This window comes from the organism of the source record quoted next, unplaced genomic scaffold, assembly GCF_019419815.1.
Source record: "Pyrus x bretschneideri cultivar Hongxiangsu unplaced genomic scaffold, Pyrus_bretschneideri_v1 Contig9, whole genome shotgun sequence".
Lineage (NCBI taxonomy): Eukaryota > Viridiplantae > Streptophyta > Magnoliopsida > Rosales > Rosaceae > Pyrus > Pyrus x bretschneideri.
Genome location: NW_025999831.1, coordinates 7092720 through 7113741, shown reverse-complemented (window position 1 = coordinate 7113741; position 21022 = coordinate 7092720). Strand labels below are relative to the sequence as shown.

The 21022-nt window shown below is 36.7% G+C and overlaps 1 protein-coding gene across 7 annotated transcripts; it reads right to left on the bottom strand.

The window, feature by feature from the left end:
• Positions 1 to 14426: 14426 nt before the first annotated feature.
• On the bottom strand, positions 14427 to 20588 carry LOC103939279 (pentatricopeptide repeat-containing protein At1g63330). Of its 7 annotated transcripts, none has more exons than XM_048576533.1 (6): positions 20431 to 20588; positions 18047 to 20191; positions 17860 to 17921; positions 17000 to 17156; positions 16640 to 16743; positions 14427 to 14883 (listed from the first exon to the last, which is right to left on the bottom strand). In XM_048576533.1, exon 2 carries the CDS (start codon positions 20097 to 20099, stop codon positions 18084 to 18086), a length of 2016 nt encoding a protein of 671 aa, XP_048432490.1. In that variant the 5' UTR covers positions 20100 to 20191; positions 20431 to 20588; the 3' UTR covers positions 14427 to 14883; positions 16640 to 16743; positions 17000 to 17156; positions 17860 to 17921; positions 18047 to 18083. The 7 variants fall into 7 exon arrangements, with proteins under 7 accessions (XP_048432490.1, XP_048432487.1, XP_048432485.1 ...); XM_048576530.1 differs by having other exon boundaries at positions 16620 to 16743; positions 18089 to 20191; XM_048576528.1 differs by having other exon boundaries at positions 18089 to 20191.
• Positions 20589 to 21022: the final 434 nt, after the last annotated feature.

Below are 21022 nucleotides of genomic sequence, written 5' to 3'. Positions count from 1 at the left end.
TACCACGTCAACATATAATACTTCTACTCAGAATTTAACAGACGTACAATTATTATCCAATTGAACTTAAAACTTATTTTAACATAAAAAATAAAATTTAAAAGGTAAATCATATAAAATTACTTTAACTATAAGTCGCATCATAATCTTATACATGTTGTAAAATCAACGATGTGTGTACAGTGGAATAAATAAAACAAGACACAAAATTTACGAGGTTCCTCTACAGTCAGTGTGACTAGAGTACGTCCTCGGGCAGCAGTGATGCTTTTATTATAATTTGGAATAATAGGAGAACAAAGATAACTCTATGTATTCTCTCCTCTCCTCTTCCTCTCTTTATCTTCCCTCATCTCTTTCTCTCTGTGCTCTGTATGTATTGATAGTAGTCGGAGTGCTCTATTTATAGAGCAACTCCGTATTATTACCTTTTGAATAATTACACCACACCTTTGACAAATGATCTCCACATATCAATATTCTGCCAAGGTTTTCAATGCTGTGGTAATGTTTTCAATGTTATGGCAAGGTCTTCAATACTGTGCGCATTCATTACCCACTAGTATTTTTAGCACTCCCCCTTGGATGCCCAAATATCAACATGAGTTGCCTCGTTAAGATCTTGATTTATTTTTGGATGCTCCCCTTTGATGAATATCTCCCCCTGATTTCAAATTCTTTAGGCTGATCATTAATCCTGCTGCTTTAGTCTCTTAGCGGTGATAGTTGCCGAATGAGCTGTTTTACTTGTTGTTAACTTTCCACAGGCTTGTTCTTGAACTGGGTTAGAGGGTCTTCTGCTAGACTTCCTCCAAAGGTCTGAATTTACCTATTTTATCTGGAGCTGAATTTGATTCAAGGGTGGTGGACACTTGATCTTGAATCGGACTTGTGATTTCTTCAAAGGCCGTCTAGGCTTGATCTTGAATGAAATTGGACCATGAGGAGCTTCATGTGACAAGTGATCTTAGGTTTTGTCAGGGATGAACTGACATGTGTTTGTTGTGGTTGTCTCCACATGCTTCAATGTATCATTTTCACTTGCCTTACTTGCTCCCCTTGTAAAAGTGGTATTTTCCTTATGCAGGTTTGGCATCTTCTCTTGTAGTATTTGTCCTCTGATACAAGAGTGGAATGCAAACCTTGCATTTGAATGGACCATCACTTCTTGGTGGCAGCGAAAGTTTGAGTGGAGGTTCCGACATATTGCTTTCTTTGTCCTTGTCTTGGCAGGTAAGAACAAGGGCAAAGGAAATGACAGAGAGATTACATGATATGAGATATTCTTGCTCTCGTCCCTGATGATATGAGATACTCTTGCTCTGGTGTGACTTGTTTGTAGAGGTATTCTCGGAGAGGAAGAAAACTGAGTATTTCGAGATACTTTGTGAAAAATGCATTCTCGGAGATGAGGAAGAGTTAGATATTTTTCAGTTCTGCCTTGCGATGGAGGACAGAGGTTGACATATATATGGATTTCCCAATAGCAGGTAGTAGTGTTGTGCCTTTACTCTTGTCAGCAACTGTGGTGTAATTAGAACAGTAAGATTCATGCGTTTTCAACTTTATCAGAGATCTTTGACAAAGTTGCACGTGATATCCAAGAGCTGAGATTGCGTCTAAGAAATGTTGACAGACGTCATGCAGGGAAATCCAACTTTTGAAATTCGAAAATCGTTGTCTCTTCGATTTTTGAATAAGTGGTCATGTTGCCCCTTCTTTTATAGAGATATCAATTTTGTTCAAAAACACTCATAAATTGTTGCCTGCAGAAATTTTCCCTTCTTGCACTTCTGAGATTTTATCTGACTTTCTTCATCATTTCTAAAAATGGCTTGCCCATCTAACATTTGCTTAGATTTGAGTCTCAAGATTGATACAAACGAGCAGCGTCAAGATAACATATGACGCCCGTCCTTCTTATCTTCTAATGGTCCTCTTACGGTTGGGGACTCTGTGATGAAGAATAACATAACCGCTACAGTGGTAGCCATGAATCTTCTCACTCCAAAGGACAACAAAATCCTTTCAAATCGGTCTGATGAGGCGGCCGTTCAAGACTCATTGGCTCTCAGTGTTCAATGTGCGGGCTCTGTATCCAATATGGGCCAGCGCCTACTTGCTCGAACTCACCAAGTTGAATCATTAATGGCTGAGGTTGCAAGTCTTAAACAAGAGATTAGAGGGCTCAAGCATGAGAATAGAGTGTTACACATGCTTGCAAATAATTACTCTACGAGCATGAAAAGAAAGCTCGACCAGCTACTAGAATCCGAAGGTTGGACTCAAAATGACAATCGGGGGTTCGAGTCTTTATTCCAAAGACATCCATTGTCTTAGCTGTCTGGAGTTCCACAAAGTATTGAGACTCCAAATAATCAACTTCTGATGTCTCCCCTTTCTGGGGTACTTCCGAGTACTGAGGCTTCACATGAGCAACCTTTGTGAAGGTTCCCTTCTGTTTATTTGTTTTAACTCATGTGTATGTAATTTCTCGGAGATATTAATATATAAGCTTTATTTCATTCAGTGTATTGTGTTAAATACAATAAACCATATATTTCACTAAGATGTGGTACTTCTGGACCAAGTATCAATTTATCTTTACCCTCGCGAAGATAAATGATCATTCTTAGTGTCTAAATCATTTGAGTATTCAACTCATAATCTTTAATCCATATGATTCTTTAATATCATAAACATCATGGATAAGATTCGTGTTGGCATATTGTTCGTTTCTGCAGTTCGAAACAATATTTCTCTCAACACTTTATAATCTTTCTTGACTCTTCAGGAGTCCCCATTTAATATCATCAACTCTTGCAAGAGATTTTAGTATGTTGCAACAATACCATAATTGAAAGTACTCACTAAGGCAATTTATATCATCCATTGGTATTGAGTACATATTGTATGTTTTACCCTTCCGGGGCTTTTTTCAAGCAATTTGAATCCTTAAGGGATTTTCTACACTTCATGACACATTTTCCCTTAGAATTTATACAGAGCAATTCGCTTCCATGTATATTTGAGGGATTTACTTATGGAGATATGATGTGGGCGACTCATAACCCTTCGTATATAATTCTCTATTTATACGAACTTGTTTCTAACCTTGTGTCATATCATGTGGATGTATTTCACGGTATTACAAATGTCCATATGTAACCTTCTAAGTGAAGGGAAAATATGAGATTTATGTGGGATTTCTAGTGACTAGCATGCATATACAATTCAAAATTTATATACGAAAGCAACGGAAGCATGTCATACATTTTATCAAAGCTATAGTCATGCAAATCCCCTTCAAGATGCATAGGTTTATATAAGATGCATCAAAAACAATTTATTGAAGAACAAAGTTTAGGAGTAGTTTTGTACCTCTTGATCTAGATCTAAGACCAAGGATTGACCACCTCCAAGCTCTTTGCTCCTTGAACTCCTTGAGCCTAGCCTCCCTCCTTGCCTCCTCCACTTTGTTGAGAATGAGTGCTCCTAGGTCCTCTTCAAGTTTCCAAAGATATGAAAACCTCTAAAGATCCTCACCCACTTTGTAATGAGAAAGATGAAGGAATTAACCAAAATGTGATAAGATGATTAGCTAGAATTCCCTTTGGTGGCCGGCCTTTGAAGTTTGAGAGAGAATGATTTTGTTTTCTTTTGTGTATGTTATGAATTACCTAACACACTCACACACTCTTTCATTATTATGTTCCTTTTATTACTTAAAGAAACAAGTCAACAATTGACCCACTCTATCCCTTCTCTTTGGCCGGCCTTTGATGTTTGGTTTGGGCTTTGGGCTTTTAATTATTTCAAGTCATCCAATGCTTGAATAAAAGCCCAATGGGTTTTGGCCCAATGGGCCCAATTAAACCCGAACGTTTCTTTAAGCCCAAAACGATCTTTATCGCTTTTATGATTTCTTTAGACTTTCTAAATTAATCAAAACACTTAATTAATCCAATTAATTATTTCCTTCATCCATTAGTTACTCACTACAAGAGTGTATCGGTGAACAATCTTTTAGGTTCTAATTAGCAAGGCAGTGAGGTGATTGGCATCAATCCAATTGATTATCCAATCACTTAGTGATTTAAAACTTACTTTTAATTCACCTTCCTTTTAATGACTACATTTAATCATCTAGAAGAACTCACAAGCCATGAGTGACATCTAATCATATATCATGGCTACCCAAGCTAATGTAGAAGTTATTCGGAGAACCTATTCAGTTGGAATTACAATGTAATTCGATCCTTCTCTAAAACAATACTCTCAATCACATTACTAGGGTATGGATTTATAATGTCAAACCCCTAATGTGATTATTCCTTCTTATATGATTCATTTGAGACGTATAGGAACGCTTTCCTTTATTACGCTCGATACTTCGGCCGAAGATTCCCGAATCATATCTTAGAGTATTCATCCTCTCTTATCGAAGATTAGAGATTCCTTGTTGCGCATTCACTTGCCTTCATGGCTAAGTGGCTTAACCCCAACGATGCCTTGGACACTCTCGAATGGAATGACTTTAACATAATCAAAGATTAAGTACTTAACCACAAGACAACGAGATGCCTCAGGTCAAAGGATTACTTACATTATTCCAACCATTAGAGTTACTTGCTTGACATGTGAGTAGACCTCCATGCAAGTACTCTCGTTCGATTGTGTTCAGTGAACTCATTCCCTTAATGAGCACCTACATGCTTGTCTTAGTGTCGCTACACGAATGGGATGAGACTTTCCATCCTTCCAATTGAAGCGGACATAGTATGTACCAGTCTATGGATTGTCAGTATCCCTCCGACAATCCTTATGACCAGGAACCTTTTTGGACATGATGGTTATGAGAAGAAGGTCTCTGTAATCTAACATCATTAGGTTACTTCTTCCATCGATCCATTGTCCATGGATTCACTATTTAGGACATATTTCGTTCATTGAGATAGTCCCAATTAGTATCTTTGCCTTCCGATGTATAAGAGTCATATATATACATCAATTCATTGTCCTGAAAGGTTTCTTCCAAAGATTGACTTTCAGGGCATATTTCCAACACTAAGTTCAACATCTTTTGGTTATTTGTATTGTATCCAAGTATATAGGTTTATTTTTCCACGTTCTTACAAAATTATAATGGAATTGCCTTTCTCCATTTTGGCGCATAATTTTGTTGATGGAAAAAGAACGGGACTCAATATCACCACAGCTCATTGATGAATTTAGTAGTTACTTGTAAAAACCAAAATTACCATTGGTTATCATCAATCTGTGATCTCATATTCTCATGTGCATGCGCATGCATAAAAACTTTTCATTTCTTTTGGATATCCATTGCCTCTTCAAGTCCATTACACTATCTCTTCCAGGATAGTTATAATTTAGAGAATGCGGATCATAACCTCCTTTTGAGTGTTATAGAGCTTGGATTTTAATCTCCACTTCGGGAGTTGAGTCATTGGAACATATACGTCTATCATGCTTCATGCATGAGACATCAATATTCCCATGTCCGCGGATTGACCTTTTTGGGACAAGTATCCTTGCGGCAACTGTCATGCGTCTGGCATACGACAGTTATGCTTCGAGAATGCAATAGTTCAGTAATGCCATATTCTTCTTCTTTCGAATGACTGAACTTTTTGAGTTTGAGGGTCTGCCATGCTTCAGGCATACAACAGATAAATCATTTGCTGTCATATTATTTTGTCCAACAGGGACATTAATTCTTGTAGGCACATTTGCAGCAAGTATATGTGATTTCATCACTTTCGTTTTATCATTAAATGCATCTAGCATTTGATTTGCATATCGTTGCATCATTCAATTATTCTCACTTCGTTTGTATATTGATTGCTTCATGAATCAAAATAAGACAACTTCTCTTCACTCTTCTGGAACGGTTTTTTCTCATCATTCTTCTGGAATGATATTTGCTCATCGTTCTTCTGAAACAAAGTTATTTTCTCCCCCTAACGGCGGGAAAATTGTCTTATCAAAATGACAGTCCGCAAATCACGCGGTAAATATATCCCCAGTCAAGGGTTTTAAATATTGAATGATAAATGATGTTCAACATCAATGCCTAATCCGCAATGATGCTTCATTTCAGTATGTTGTGGCAGTGCAATAGGCATATAGATAACACAACCAAAAACTCGTAAATGTATAATGTTTAGCTGGTTCACAAACACGAGTTGTACTGAGAAGTATTGATGGTTGTCAACAGGTTTCAACCAAATCAATAATGCATCATGTAAAATGACATGTCCTTATGTAGAAAATTTGGCAATTTCATTTTCGTGAGCAGAGTGCGGGTAATCTATTTCATCCGCTTAATAAATGCTTCTGCTAAACCATTTTTGAGTATGGACATAAGGAACTTCTGGTCCTTATTTAATAGTCTGTAGACTGAGACTCTTATGGCTTTTATTGCAATTAAGTTGAGGCACTGCGGCACTTCAAACTTAAGGTACTTATCAAGGAACTTCATGTTCTGATCTTGAGGATCAAGGGACTTCATGCCCGATCTTTTTGTTTGATGGAACTTCAGGTCCAATCATTTTTATTTGATGAGGATCAAGAAATTGCAGGTTCTGATCTGATCAAGGAACTTCGGGTCCAATATGTACTCATCGTAACAAAAAGAAGTACAATAAATAAATTAAAGCAATAGGCGGTAATTCTAGCCATAATGAATAAAGTAAATAAAGCTTGTGACAAGAGTTTTAATTCAGCACCATTCACATAAATCAAAACTTAAAGTGGTAGGCGGTAAAACCGTCCATTATAAATAAATTGCTTTAAAGTAAATAGAACTTGTGAAAGGGTTTTAAACCAACACCAATTCACATAAATAACAAAAAGTATCATACCTCATTTTATTTATTATTTTTCTTTCTTTTGTCAGCACTTATTCAAACCTTATTATTGTTAATTTTCTTATTTTTGTAGCATGGTGCCATGCACCAACAGAAACCATTTATATTATGTTGACCAAATGGTGTCATGCACCATTCAAATCCTTTTTATATATATTTTTCTTAGGTTGCAGTCAACATTCCTTTTTTTCTTCTGCACATGTGACTTGCCATTCCATCAATCCCCCATTTCTATTATTTTTCTTCCTTCTCTGTCTCTGCCAGTCTCGAAACGCAGGGCCAGCTGGGTAGTTAGGGAAGTTGCCCAAATTTAATTCAATCCAAAAGGCTACTAGAGACTGGCGTTGTTCTTGCATGACCCAGGGAACATGGCATCGTTAAGCAAGAACCTCCTTACAGAGACATAGATGACAATGGGGTTGACGAAGGCACAAGAGAGGGAGGCCTGTGTGGATTCATTCTTGCCATCACCATCTCAAGCAACCAAGTATTCATGGGAGTTCTCAAGATCCGTCGAAAACAATGTGATCTGGGTTTCCAAGTCTGATGAGATTCTTCTGGATCTCTGGAAACCAGTTGTCAGGTACGAGTTTTCTTATCTTGTGACGACTTCAAATCGTAAATTTCAATTCTCACCGGAATTCGGTGGGGCGCTTCTGGCGCAGTGGGAGAGACGAAAAATGGACATACCTTTTATTCTGTGAGATTTTAGATGACGGAGGTGAGAGGTGGATAGTGTTTCACCGGATTTATGGCGTTGTGATTTCCACTGACATGAGAGCTTCTCGTGCTGATAATGTGTTGTAAAATCGACGATGTGTGTACAATGGAATAAATAAAACAAGACATAAAATTTACGAGGTTCCTCTACAGTCAGTGTGACTGGAGTACGTCCTCGGGCAGCAATGATGCTTTCATTATAATTTGGAATAATAGGAGTACAAAGATAACTCTATGTGTTCTCTCCTCTCCTCTTCCTCTCTTTCTCTTCCCTCATCTCTTTCTCTCTATGCTCTGTATGTATTGATAGTAGTCGGAGTGCTCTATTTATAGAGCAACTCCGTATTATTACCTTTTGAATAATTACAATACATTATGTTTTAAACATTACAACATGATACATTAATTTATGAATTCATTGCAATGTTAAATCTTCGTTAATTTTTCTGTTAGTTTATCAGTTAAATACGAACTTAGCAGGTGAGGTGCCCACTCTCTTACCCAATTAGATTAAAATCACCTCAACCTCTCTCTTCTCCGGCGAACGTCCTCCTTCCCTTTTCCAACGAAACCCAATATCTCTCGTACGGACCTCGTCATCCCATCTTCCAATACATCGATCTCCTCGTCATCCCAACCCCTCCCTCTAACAAATCTGAAGCATCCGCCGACCATCCCGAGATGCGAGGTCATCCTATATGACCAATTTGAAGTCGCTTTCCAGGCCGTCAAGCTCTAGATTGCCGATCGAATAGTTTTGCCAGTAGAAAATTCCCTCGATGGGGACGCAGAGCTCCGCAATTTGATGAACCTTGAGGAATGGCTGGGGTTGCACGGCACCGTTTTGGAGGGAGGGAAGGTGAAAAAATTAGGGAGATTGGCCTCCTCCTGGCATGCATGGAAGGTTTGTCGTTGATGACCTCTCTTCAACTTATGGGCTGCAAGCCCTACCACTCCTTCAAGGTATCCAAAAAGTTTTCGAATTTCTGTGAAATTTTTGAACTTTTTGGATTCTGGGTTGTGTTTTTGGTGTGGATTTGTTATTTTTTTTTTAAATTAATTTTAATGGTTGAGTAGGCCCCGTTCTTGATATGTCATCATTTAACAGTCAACTAGACAAAAAAATTTAACAGAAATCTAATATTGCAAGGAGTTCATAAATTGAGGCATGACATTGTAATGTTTAAAACATAAGTAATGAGGTGTGAGATTGTGGTTCGACTCATAGTTGAGGCAGTTTTTTGTAATTTTCCCTAATTTAAACGAAATCAAAACCCCAGGCTCGCCTTCTTCCCCCTCCCAGATTGGGCAGGCAACGTTACTAATCGTCGGTCCATATCTGGTTACTTTACATTTGTGGGAGGAAACTTAATGACTTGGCGGAGTAGGAAACAGAAAGTGGTTGCTTTACCAAGTGTAGAGGCGGAATACATGGGTATGGCAAAAGGAGTATGTGAACTATTATGGCTTCGGAGGTTACTTGGTAAACTCGGGTATCTTTCGAATTCAGCCTCAGATTTATTTTGTGATAATAAAGTAGCTATCGATATCTCACGCAATCCAATTCAACATGATCACACAAAACACGTGGAAGTTGACAGACACTTCATTAAAGAGAAGTTGGATGAGAATATTATTCAATTTCCGTTTGTAAAGTCAGAGGATCAATTAGCGGATATCTTAACTAAAGCTGTTGCAAGTCAAACGTTCTACAACTCTCTTATCAAGTTGGGCATGAATGAAATTTGTGTACCAACTTGAGGGGGAGTGTTGGAGAGTTGACCTTTTGTAATTAGTTTAGTTACCTATTTGAGTCCTTGTAATCAGATTGTAATTAGGTTATTTGATGTTTTTTTCTTTCCTTGTTAATCACTGTTGTACATTATATATTTTCTTCCTTGGTAAGAAGAATCATATCAAAAAATTAAGCCCAAAGATAAACTCTAATTAGCACTCACGAGGCTCGCATTGTCGTCTCGCTTGCCATGGTCGAGGCCTTCGCCCTAAGGCTGCGCTCAGACAGCAAGCCCATGTGGTCTATTCGGACGACAAGTTCATCCTGTCTACTGATTTCCTGCAAATGCTGCGCTCCTCCTCTATCTTGTCCACTGATTTCCAACAGCCGGCAGCCATGGCTGCAGAATTGGAATTAATTTTATTTTAAGATTTTGATTTTGTTTGAACAAAGTAAATATTTAAGCCAAGGGTAAATAAGTTGAATATATGGCAGATAAAGGAAATGGCAGAGAAGGGAGTAACGGAGGGGTAGGGAGGAGGACGAAGGAAGGGGACAAAGTGAAAGAATTATTCTTTATTTAGGGACAGTTAATGAAATTTTTAATAAAATATTAATTGTTCATTTTATCACTCCTCCACATGTCAGTATCTGATTAGTGAGTACCATCATTTGGCAATGCCACGTCCACACGATACTAGACTATAATTTCTCCACCAGCATGGTGGAATTTTTGTTATTCTACTGTATTAATTTTGTATCAAACATTAGTATATGATACTTGTATAGAAATTAAAAATATGTAGTATGGTATTGGTATTGGTATTGGCATTGGTATTGGTATCAAAACCAATACCGATAGTGTAACCATATTGAAAATATCCAGTTAAACCATATTTTGTAACTCATATGACGTGATTGTTGATGTTGAATTATTATTTAAATGTTAATTAACGTATTTATTTTTCATTAATGACACACAACACATAATTTGCAAAGGAGGAAATAGAATTTAATACCTTGAATGCATAAGTAAATGTCCTTTACCCTTTCAACTACAAATTCCATGTGACACCACTTAAAACTAGGGGTGGGTTCGGTACGGTTACCGTACCGAAACCTTCGTACCAATTACCGTACCAAATTTTCGGTTTGACAAAATCTATTATCATTATCGTACCAAACTTTCGGTATACCGAAGTTCGGTATTGCCAAATATTTTGGTTGGCATGGTATGACAAAGGTAATTACCACTTTGTTTTGGGACAAAATCTATTTTTGTTTTTTTTAACCCAGTTTTTTTTTTTTTTTGGGTACCTTTATCTCATACAGTGTAGCCTAAATTCATCTATTATTCATCATTCACAATCACACACACAATAATTCAAATGATGCATCAAGATTCATAATAAAAATTAAGCTTACAACCCAAATAGAAGTTAAAGTTTCAAATCAAATGAAAATTGGAACTAAACTTCAAAAAGTAAAATCCATTGATCAATTTTTCAAGTTTGAGATGTCAAAGTTTTTGGAGAAGGCATTGAACTTGTAGAAGATTGAGTTTGAATCAAGCCTACATTACAAACAAAGAAAACATATTAGTAGCAAGAAGAATTAAAGTTGAAAACCATTTAATAACAAATTTACTAAAAAAATTAAACATATCTTACTTGTTTCCACTTCTTCCATTTCCTTGTAAAATTAAAGCATATCTTTCGTTGGTTCCTTATAGAAGTTTACTTCATCCGCCCTAAGCTAATCACTAGTATACACTAGTGCCTCTACCATTTTAGGAGTAAAGGATACCCTAAAAGGGTCCACAACCCTCCTCCCTACGCTAAATGCATTTTCACTAGCAATGGTAAAGGGAATTACAAAGATATCATTGGTTATTTGTGAAAATATTGGGAACTCTTTTGTGTTTAATTTCCACCAACTCAAGAGATCAAAACCACCAACAATAATGCTAATATAAGAAGCGACATAGTACTTATCAACTTCATTAAATATCTCCAAAAGGCGTTGATCCTTCCTTTCTTGTATAAGCTCCTTCATCATTTCAATTTTGTTCTCATCACCCCCACAAGCTTGAATTATGAACTCCTCATTTAGTTCCACATCTTCCAATAGAGCCCCAATGATAGTAGAAGAGCCCCTCCTATACTCATTATACAAATTAAGCAAGCAATGAAATATTATAAATATGTGTTAATATAATTATATATATTATATTTTCAGTACAGTACGGTAATAATATGATAATGGTATCTATTACCAAAACCGTACCATAAAATTTCGATACGGTACAATACCGTACCACTACCGATTGACACAAAAAACTTGGCACAATTGGTATGGCACAGTTTGGCAATTTGGCAAAAAATTCCACCTCTACTTAAAACTTTGATTTGGCATGATTGCAAAACTTGGAAACTCATTTTGGGGTTTCGTCAATGGACAACTATGAATCATTTGACCAGAGGGGTTTCTCGTTAAGGATTTTAGGGTATGTTTGTTTGCCGTCGTTAGGTTTCATTGGACTAAACTAGCTTAAGTAGGATTATTGTCTGATGTTTAGCATGAGCAAGGATTGCTATTAATGAGACTAAGTCAGACTCGTTCCGACTGACCGCCTCACCAAGGGTCGCCATCTAATCCAGAGCTGCAACATGGTATTAGCTAGGATTACCATCCTTCTTCCCTTCACCACACTTTCGGTAAACTCTTCCTCCTGAAACAGTGTCCTCTCCCTCTCATTCTCCCTTTTGTCCTTCTTGCCTGGGTTTGGTCTTTGGTTTTCGAGTCGCCGATTGATTTTTGGGTTGGGTTTTTTGAGTTGTCGTTCAAAGGCAGGAAGCGTGCATATGTTCATACAAATTGAAGAAATTGAATTGTAGTAATGAAAGAAAACAGAAATTTTAGAAGAAAATCCAACTTAGTTAGGCAAGATCTAGAGAGAGAGAAAGAGAGAAATTGTCTGAGGCTTGTGCTATTGGAGTGGCGGTGAGGAAAGTAGACGTGAGGAAGGTGGTTTGTCTAGGTTTTACAAATAACAATATATTTTCTTTTTTACTTCTTTTTTTATTTTTTTATTTTTTATTTTTTGTCTTTCACATTTATAAATTCTGAAAAAAGAAAGGATTTTTCATTACAATATTTATTTATAGAGTGCATTTTAGTTTTTTAGACAAGAAAGTGAAAGTTTTCATAATTAAAAATAAAAAAAATAAAAACTTAGTCCTAGCTAGTCCGACACTACACCAAACGCTTTTCAATTTTAATACTGCTTAATCCATGTCAAGCCAATGCGGCTTAATCTCTTAAGCTAATCCAGTCCGAGATAGTCTGGTGCAACAGACGCACAAGTGTTACAAAAGAGCGTTTACTCCTGTATATAAGCTCCTACGTCAAATTGTCCCCTTATGCAATACAAGAAAGGTAGCTACAACTAAAGGATGATTCTTGGGTGTTGATAAATCTTTATATATAAAGTAGGGGTGGAAAAAATTCCCGAAAATCCCAAACCGAACCGAAAAAATCCCGATCCCAAACCAAAAATTTCCCAAACCGAAATTCCCGAAATTTTCGGGATGCTATCCCGAACCAATCCCAAAATTTCGGTATGGGATTCGGGATTGGCTTCTCGATATTTCGGGAATCCCATACCAAACCGAAAATATATAATATTAATTATTATATATATTTATACATATATATATATATATATTATTCTTTTATAATTGATGCTAGTAGTTTCTAATTCATGCTCAGCAACCTAGAATGCCCTACACCTTGCATATTTTTCATGTTCTGTTTGATATTCATGTGGATTTTATTATTGCTGCTGCCATGACTGATGATTTCAGAAGGCTTGATTCTTTTGTCTCTCAACAAATTGCAAAAAGAGTTTAATTAATTTGAATTTTGACTATGATAAAAAGAGTCAAGCATGCCAGTGTTCAATTAAATGGTAGTGTGAATGAAATGAAATTCCTAGTTCATAAATGTGTTCTTGAATTATATATTTGAAGAACAATTCATAATTTTATATTTCAATTTGGGATTCCCGATTTGTCCCAAAATCCCGAAAATATTTCGGGATTCCCGAAATTTGGGATTCCCGAAAATTTGGTTTGGGATTGGTCTTCAAATTCCCGTCCCGAAAAATTTCGGTTTGGGATTCGGGATACTAGTTTCGGTATGGTATCCCATACCGAACCACCCCTAATATAAAGCCAACAACCCCCTTTTGGGGTCACAAGCTTCACTGAAAAATTTTGGACAAAAATACCCCCAAAATAAAAAATTTCAAAAAAAACCAAAATAAAGCAAGGGTATTGTCGTCATTTTAACAATATTTTTTTAATAATTAATTCTCTTTTGTATAATTTTTTTAATTAATACCTTCCTATAGGCTAGTTATAATGTGATTTAATCAGTTGTTCATTAAACATTATTTTCTCTATTTTTAAACATGTTCAAAACATCTTAAGAGACATGTAATGTCGATTATAAGAATGATCTTTTGCACATGCATAATAATGTGATTAAATTAACGGGTATGGAGAAAAATAAGTGTGGAGGAGAAGCAACCGAGCTCATTCCCTTAGCTTCCTGAGCCCAAAGCAGTTATCAAATAATTGTTTTTTTTTTTAACAAACGATATTTACACTAAGAGGGGGTGAGCTTAATCTCACAATGGGCTAGCAATAATATGATTCAAAAAGTTGTTTATTAAACATTATTTTCTCAATTCTTAATATAAATTCAATAGAATGTAGATGGAAATTTAAAAACCAATTTTATTATGAGAATTCAATTGCTTTGTTTGGCTTGCGAGGGTTTTTTTAATTTTATTTTTAGCATGATTACTTCAAATATTTGACTTCTCTTGTCAATTTACGCATATAAATACATTTAAAACATGTAAGTCGCGCGTAGTACGCCATGATTCAAAAAATGCCTTATGCACGCGCATGCACGAAGGCTAGTGACATGTTAAGATGGGGCACTGCATCACTGTTTTAGTGTGCTCAAATTTGCAGCCCACATAAATCCGAAACAATCACCTCGGAACAGGCTATCAAGAAAACCTCCTCTTAAACGCCCATTCAGAGCCAAGTCAACACATTATCAGTCTTTAAAATCAACTGAAAACTAGACGACCTGCTAGTTTCAACACTTTCAAAGCTATGAGATGAATCATGTTACCAGTTAAAAATGAGGAAGACCAATCAGGCTTATCTTTTCTTCGAATGGTAGCCTCAGAAAGGAATCTGCACTCTCCATTTGAAGCTTTTTCCTTGAGCTTCAAGTTACTCTGGTCGCCAACTGCGTCTGCTTCCAGTATCCAAAACCCAGGATGGTTCTCCAAAAGTAAATGCAGTGCCATCCTATGTCCACAATGCTAAGGTTGCTTCCCCTTTTGAGACCTGACGAAAACCACCTGAAACCAACTACTGCAATACTGATGCTATTTGCATCCCTCTCTTCCCATTTTTCGAATCTCAAAAGCACAGGTCGACGCCAATCGGAAGGCTGCAAAAGTGTAGAGCGAGTCCAGTCAGCAAAAGTGTAGAGGAGAAAGGGATGTGTAGAAAATTAGAATCACTTCCCACTCAATTAAATTGGCAGGCTTCTGAGAACGTTACCGTCCATTTAACCTTCCCATGATATATGTAAATTGTGAAGTTCCTTCCAAGACGATCTTATAAAAGTATCAAATATTAAAATAGCTTACTTAAATGGTTTAGTGTGCAAAGCAAGTCGCAAATGCACGCATGCAAAAAAACTTTCAAGACGCATTTTCCATGGTAAATCATAACAATGATACTTGTGTTCTAAGATAAACCATTTCAAAGCAGACAAACAGCAAAGAGGGAGCTCAACTTTCTTATGCTGTAAAGTGTGCTACAATGCTAATCCAAGACAGTCAGACAGACAACTCAAACCATCATTTCTTCCTTATCTTTGAGCACTTGGCTTCATTTATAGTCCTAGACACAAGGTAGGGGTGTGTCATGGAAAATTAACAAGTTGTGGATAAATCAATGGCTATGATTCACCACGAACCCCGACTGTTACTCCTCTACTATAGATGAAATTACCAAAATGTATATAAACATTGAAAAAAACATTAAACAACAAATTTTTTGCCATATTTCTTTAGGGAAAAGTTCATAAAAGAAGAATTGGTTAAAATAATAACTCTATGACTCTGTCTCTTACACCGACAACTAAGGACCTCAAAAGCAATATGAGTGCAAGCAAAGTGGCAAAAACCGAAACGTTTAAGCAAACAATGATGCATGTATATAAAATAGCATAACTAAAAACCCCAAATGACATTATCAACCTAAGTGAATGAAGAGGTCAATACCTTCAAATCCTAAGAAAGCCCAACGAATGCTTCTAGCAATAATGACATTTTTAGGCAATTACTGATGCATTCATTTGAAGTAACAAAAATAAGAAGCCGCAGTCATTTATCAATTAAAGTGACTAAAGAGTTTTAGTTCACTATGTACAGATCCTCTTAAAAACTATCTTTTATTTGATTTTCTGATGCTGCTTTCTTGGGGAGACAAGAAAGCAATGTAATAGGAACATACATGCTGCAATCACAAAATGCTGGGGAAAAAACGGCCACTAGAATAAACTTCTTCGAACGGGCAAGCATCATCTCCAGACGGTCAGTATTACCACTTCTGGAGGGATCCAAAACAATGTCAGGCCATTTCGAGGTCTACTAACTTGGATAGCCTAAAGATGACACTCCTCTACAATTGTAGAAGAGTTTGGAGTTGACAAAACTGCACACACTATTCGTGTGCAGCCTGGTTTGGCAGAACTCAACAAAACCAACCTAATTGGGAATCATTTTATTCTCATGGAAGAACAGAAATCTACAAACTTTCTAAGAACAAAGAATGAATGTGTTGCCAAAAATCTCATCCACTTACATGTTTATGTGTTATCTCATGGTTATGCTTGTTTTGATACGTCTTTTCTGTTAGTCTTTACCTTTGGATTACTTCACAATTAATGTCTATTATTTTGCGGATTCCACCAATAGGAACCTGCATTATGATGTAATCAGACCGGTTGAGTTTAATTCATATCTCTTTTATCTTCTCTTCTTCATATCTTCCCCCTTTGTTATGCAACTTCATATTGTACTTTTGTCTGGTCAGTATGTTTGTGGAGCCCACTTCCTCTTAAGATATGAAGGCAGAAGAAAACTTATGACAGATCAGATTAATGGTCAACATTACATGCACAAGAAGAGGTTTACCCATTGATGACTACAGGGTAAAGCTGGAATCTTCAGAGGATTTAGAGCACCAGTCTATTCTTCAGAAATATGATTAAAGCTGCCAGTCATCACATCCAAAGAATCTGGTGAAGCATTTAAGGAATCCCACTCAATATTGGTGATATATAATACATACATACATACATACATACATATATATATATATATGTATAATGTAATAATACTGCACTTAGAACTTAGAATCGCTTTATATTAACTTCGGATATCAAGATTATGATATCCTTAAGAGTTTGAGTACAAAATCATATTGTATTCAGTTAGCTATGCTATAAAATGCATAACAATGGTAGAATTTATCCAACTGGGATAAAGAATTACCTGCAACCTAACACCACCATGTTTCGTTCAAGTCTAAACAGCATTTTCTATCTTCCCCATATGTAAATGGCATTATTTAGTGAATCCCAAATTGCGGAAATAAACTGTTTTGACGGAAGCTTCTCATTAAATCACTAACTTGTATGGTTTGCCCTGCCTGCAGATAACAACATATGATCCAGTCGCACTAAGGTTTAATCAAACCTTCCCCTCCACAATTAGTCCATGCTCATGCATCAAATTACATATAAAAAGATTACAGGGACTATTCTCATGGAAATACTTAAAAGTAGAATCTAAATAGATTATTGAACTGATAACTTGTTCTTTCCATATCAACTGGAATTATGAGTTAGTATCGTTTGTTCAAATAAACAAAGACATACAACTGAATTTTCTAAACGCCCCTGTAGCTGCTTAAGAACAAAAAAATCAGACATTTGGGCCAGGAAACAAGCACATCCGTATACATTACAGTTAAGATAAATTCAGCAAAAACAAATAAATGAAGCTCCACAATATTCATATCTGCAACCTAAACTAAGAAACAAGAAGTAATTGCTTATGAATAAGGTCAAGTTTACATGTCCTTCAATCGGTTATTGAATACATTCATCTGCAAAGAATCAACCTGTACCCAATATGTTATTGAATACGTCATCTGATATTTAAGTATGACCAATCATTACATGTTTAACAAGATCTGGCCCAGAACTGAATTTATAACACTTATAAGAAGTCTGAAAAATTATCATATACTAACTTTAGTCAAACACAAATAATGCACACAACAGTTACATGCATGCAGATTTAAAGAAAAATGGTCCAGAAATAAAACAAAATTGAAAGAAATAACTTGCCTTTAAGATTCTTTCGGCATATGATTCCTTTCCCTGGTTCAGAAACAGTTGCTAATATGCATCTATAAAAGAAAAGTTATAGGCCAATAAGATTAAATATGTAATCGGCTAAAATTTCAGAAGTACAAGAATGGCAAGATACAAGGCGACACCAAATTGTAGAAAGAGAAAGAAATCTAATCAGTACCATGTGGTGGTCCTTGAAACATCATTCATTCAGCATCCTAACCTTTTGTAAGTGTGCCCGTATAAAGCCCCATAGTTTCCTGGGCAATAACATCTGGGGAAATACTCCTCTCCTTCATTTCACCAAATAACTGAATTGCTCTATCAATATTCCCAAGTCTAAAATACCCAATCATGAGCACAGTGTAAGTCACAGCATCGGGAATAACATTTTTTCTCTTCATTTCGTCAAACAAGAAGCTGGCACAATCCATGCGGAAGGACTTGCAAAACCCATCTATTAAACAGGTATAAGTAATTGCATTGGGCAAATGGTTATTCCTCAACATTTCATTGAACAACACCCATGCCTTCTTCATGTCTCCAATTCTATAAAACCCAGCAATTAGAGACGTGTAAGAAATGACATCCACAACCAAACCCCTTTCACTCATTTCCTTGAACAAGTTATAAGCTTCACACATTTTGCCTCCATTGCAGAATGTGTTAATAAGGATCGTATATGTTACTGCATTGGGCGTGACACCAACTTTCAGCATTCCTTTATACACAATCAAAGCCTTCTTTGTACTTAACTTCTTTGCAAAACCATTCATAAGAGTATTATAATTTGCAACTTCTGGATGTATATTCCTCTTGAGCATTTGAGGGAAAAATTCCCATGCTTTTTCGGGTTGCCTTTCCTTGCACAAACTCTTGATGACTGCATTATAAGTATATGAGTTAAGGTTTATGCCTTGGTTGTGCATCTCATACATAAATTTCAAGGCTTCCTTCAAGCGTCCTTCCCTACAGTACCCTTCAACAATGAGAGTGCAAGTGATGGCATCAGGGCGCATCCCATCAGCCACAAGATCACGAAAAATATCCAGTGAGTCATCCACCAACCCAATCTTACAAAGACCACATATCAGTGAGCTATAGCTAACTAAAGACGGTTTAATTTTATAATGCTCCATTTCTTCAAACAAAGTGAGAGCAATCTCAATATCTCCTTCCTTGCAAAGTCCATCTATCAAAATGGTATAGCAATAAACATCTGGTAGTGTCCCATACGTCTTCATTTCTTCCAAAACCTTCAAAGCTTCATATGTTTTGCCATTTTGGCAAAAACCAAAAAGTATGGCGTTATAACAGTAACTATTAAGAGGTTGATTTCTGCATCTCAAGTTCCGAATAAAGTCCAAAGCAAACTCAACCCATCCAACGTTACAAAGTGCATGAATATATTTGGTGTATATCACAACAGTTGGTTGTTTCCCACTCTTCTCCATTTCCTGAAGAATGTCAGTCGCTTCATCTATATCTACACCCTTCCCTTCATGTCCTTGGCAGTAAAAGTTCATCATAATAGTGTAACTGTAAACATTAGGTGAAGGACCATACTTTCTTAAACATTCGAATAAACTTCTAACAGATTCCAATTTGTTTGCTTCAGCCAAACACTTGAGCAAAAAATTACAAGACCCAATGTGTGGTTCAAGCTGCATGTTTTTGGTCTGCACAAAAACATCGACAGCATTCTCAAGCATCGAGTTGGCAGCAAAAGTCATAATGAGGGCATCAAATACAAGAGTTCTCACCCCATTGTGAGGTGAATCAAATAAATATGGGAACAACCCAAATGCATCATACTTAGCATCTCGATAATAGCAAACAATATCACTGAGCAAAGACTGCACTTCCATTTTCATCCCCGCCAATGCAAAGACATGAACAATAACACTAAATGCACTTAAAGAATTGGAAAAGCCATACTGCTTCACAGACCTGGAGAACCTCAGGTCCCATGCAACCTCCCAATCCAAAGATTTAAACACTCTGGTAACAACTGGATAAAGTTTCCGCTTTCCCCAAATGCTGGACCTTTCTCTCACAGCTTTAATCTCCTGAATCACATAGGCATCAACCGGCAATGGGTTTTCCTCACACACATGGGCATCTGTCGTCAACAGCGCAGATGCAGTGGCGTAATACGCTCTAAAATACCCCTTCTCCACAAGAAACAGAGAGTTTCGGAGAAAACCCGAATCAACGAAACATGATTTGAACATGGGCGGATACCCATTACAACCTTGTCAACGTTCTTCAAGTAAAAGATAACACATTGCCTTATCCCAACTCTCCGGGTTGGCCAAAGGCATGCCTGAACACAAAACCCAAATCAAAGAACTGAATTCGTAGCCTAAAATATCAATATTTCCCAAAAAGGCTATTTTTTGGTAAAATAAGTTAACTGAATTTGTACCCTAAAGTTTCAATCTTTCCCCAAAAAAGAAAGTTTTCGACACCAATTTTATCAGCCATTATCTAGCAGATAGAAGAATCACGAAAGAAAAACAGAGCAAAAATTGGAAGCAAACTTGAAGAATTGAGATCAGATACCTCAGAGAGAGATACAGGACGAACCCTCCAACCGAGAAGTCGGGCAGTAAAGTCGCGAGCAACCGGCCGGCGACGCAGGAGAGGAGACGAGAGAGAGAAGTCGAATGAATTGGGGGTTTTGCTGGGTAAAATTTTAAACACCAACCAAAAACCTTTTGAATTTGCCCCGACAAGTGGCCCAAAAAAATAAAAATAAGGGAAATTTGAAATAGGTCTAATTTTGTAAGTCACTTTTGAAATAGGCTTAATTTTTAGTAATTTTTAACTTTTGAAATAGATTTAATTTTTAGTTTTTTGGACTCATATCAAAAGACCCCAATAAATAATGGCATTTGTCACTCTTGACTCTTTAACAGAGGGATTGTGGGTGGACTCGCCAAAGAAGTTGGGCAGGTTTGGGTTCGGGTTTGGGTTGATGTCAGGGTCGACGAAGACGAAGTGAGAAGAGAGGAATTGAGTGAGGTCTGGTAGTGTTTGGTTACACAGATAGCAAGTGCTTTGGGAGAGAGCTTTTAAATGAAGTGTAATAATATTATTGATCCACGTATCGTGATGAGTGATTACTTGAAATAAAAAACGAATAAGGATTATC

Coding starts and splice junctions, on each gene's coding strand:
- LOC103939279 (XM_048576530.1), bottom strand. CDS start 20,099: ATGTTCAAATCATGTTTCGTTGATTCGGGTTTTCTCCGAAACTCTCTG.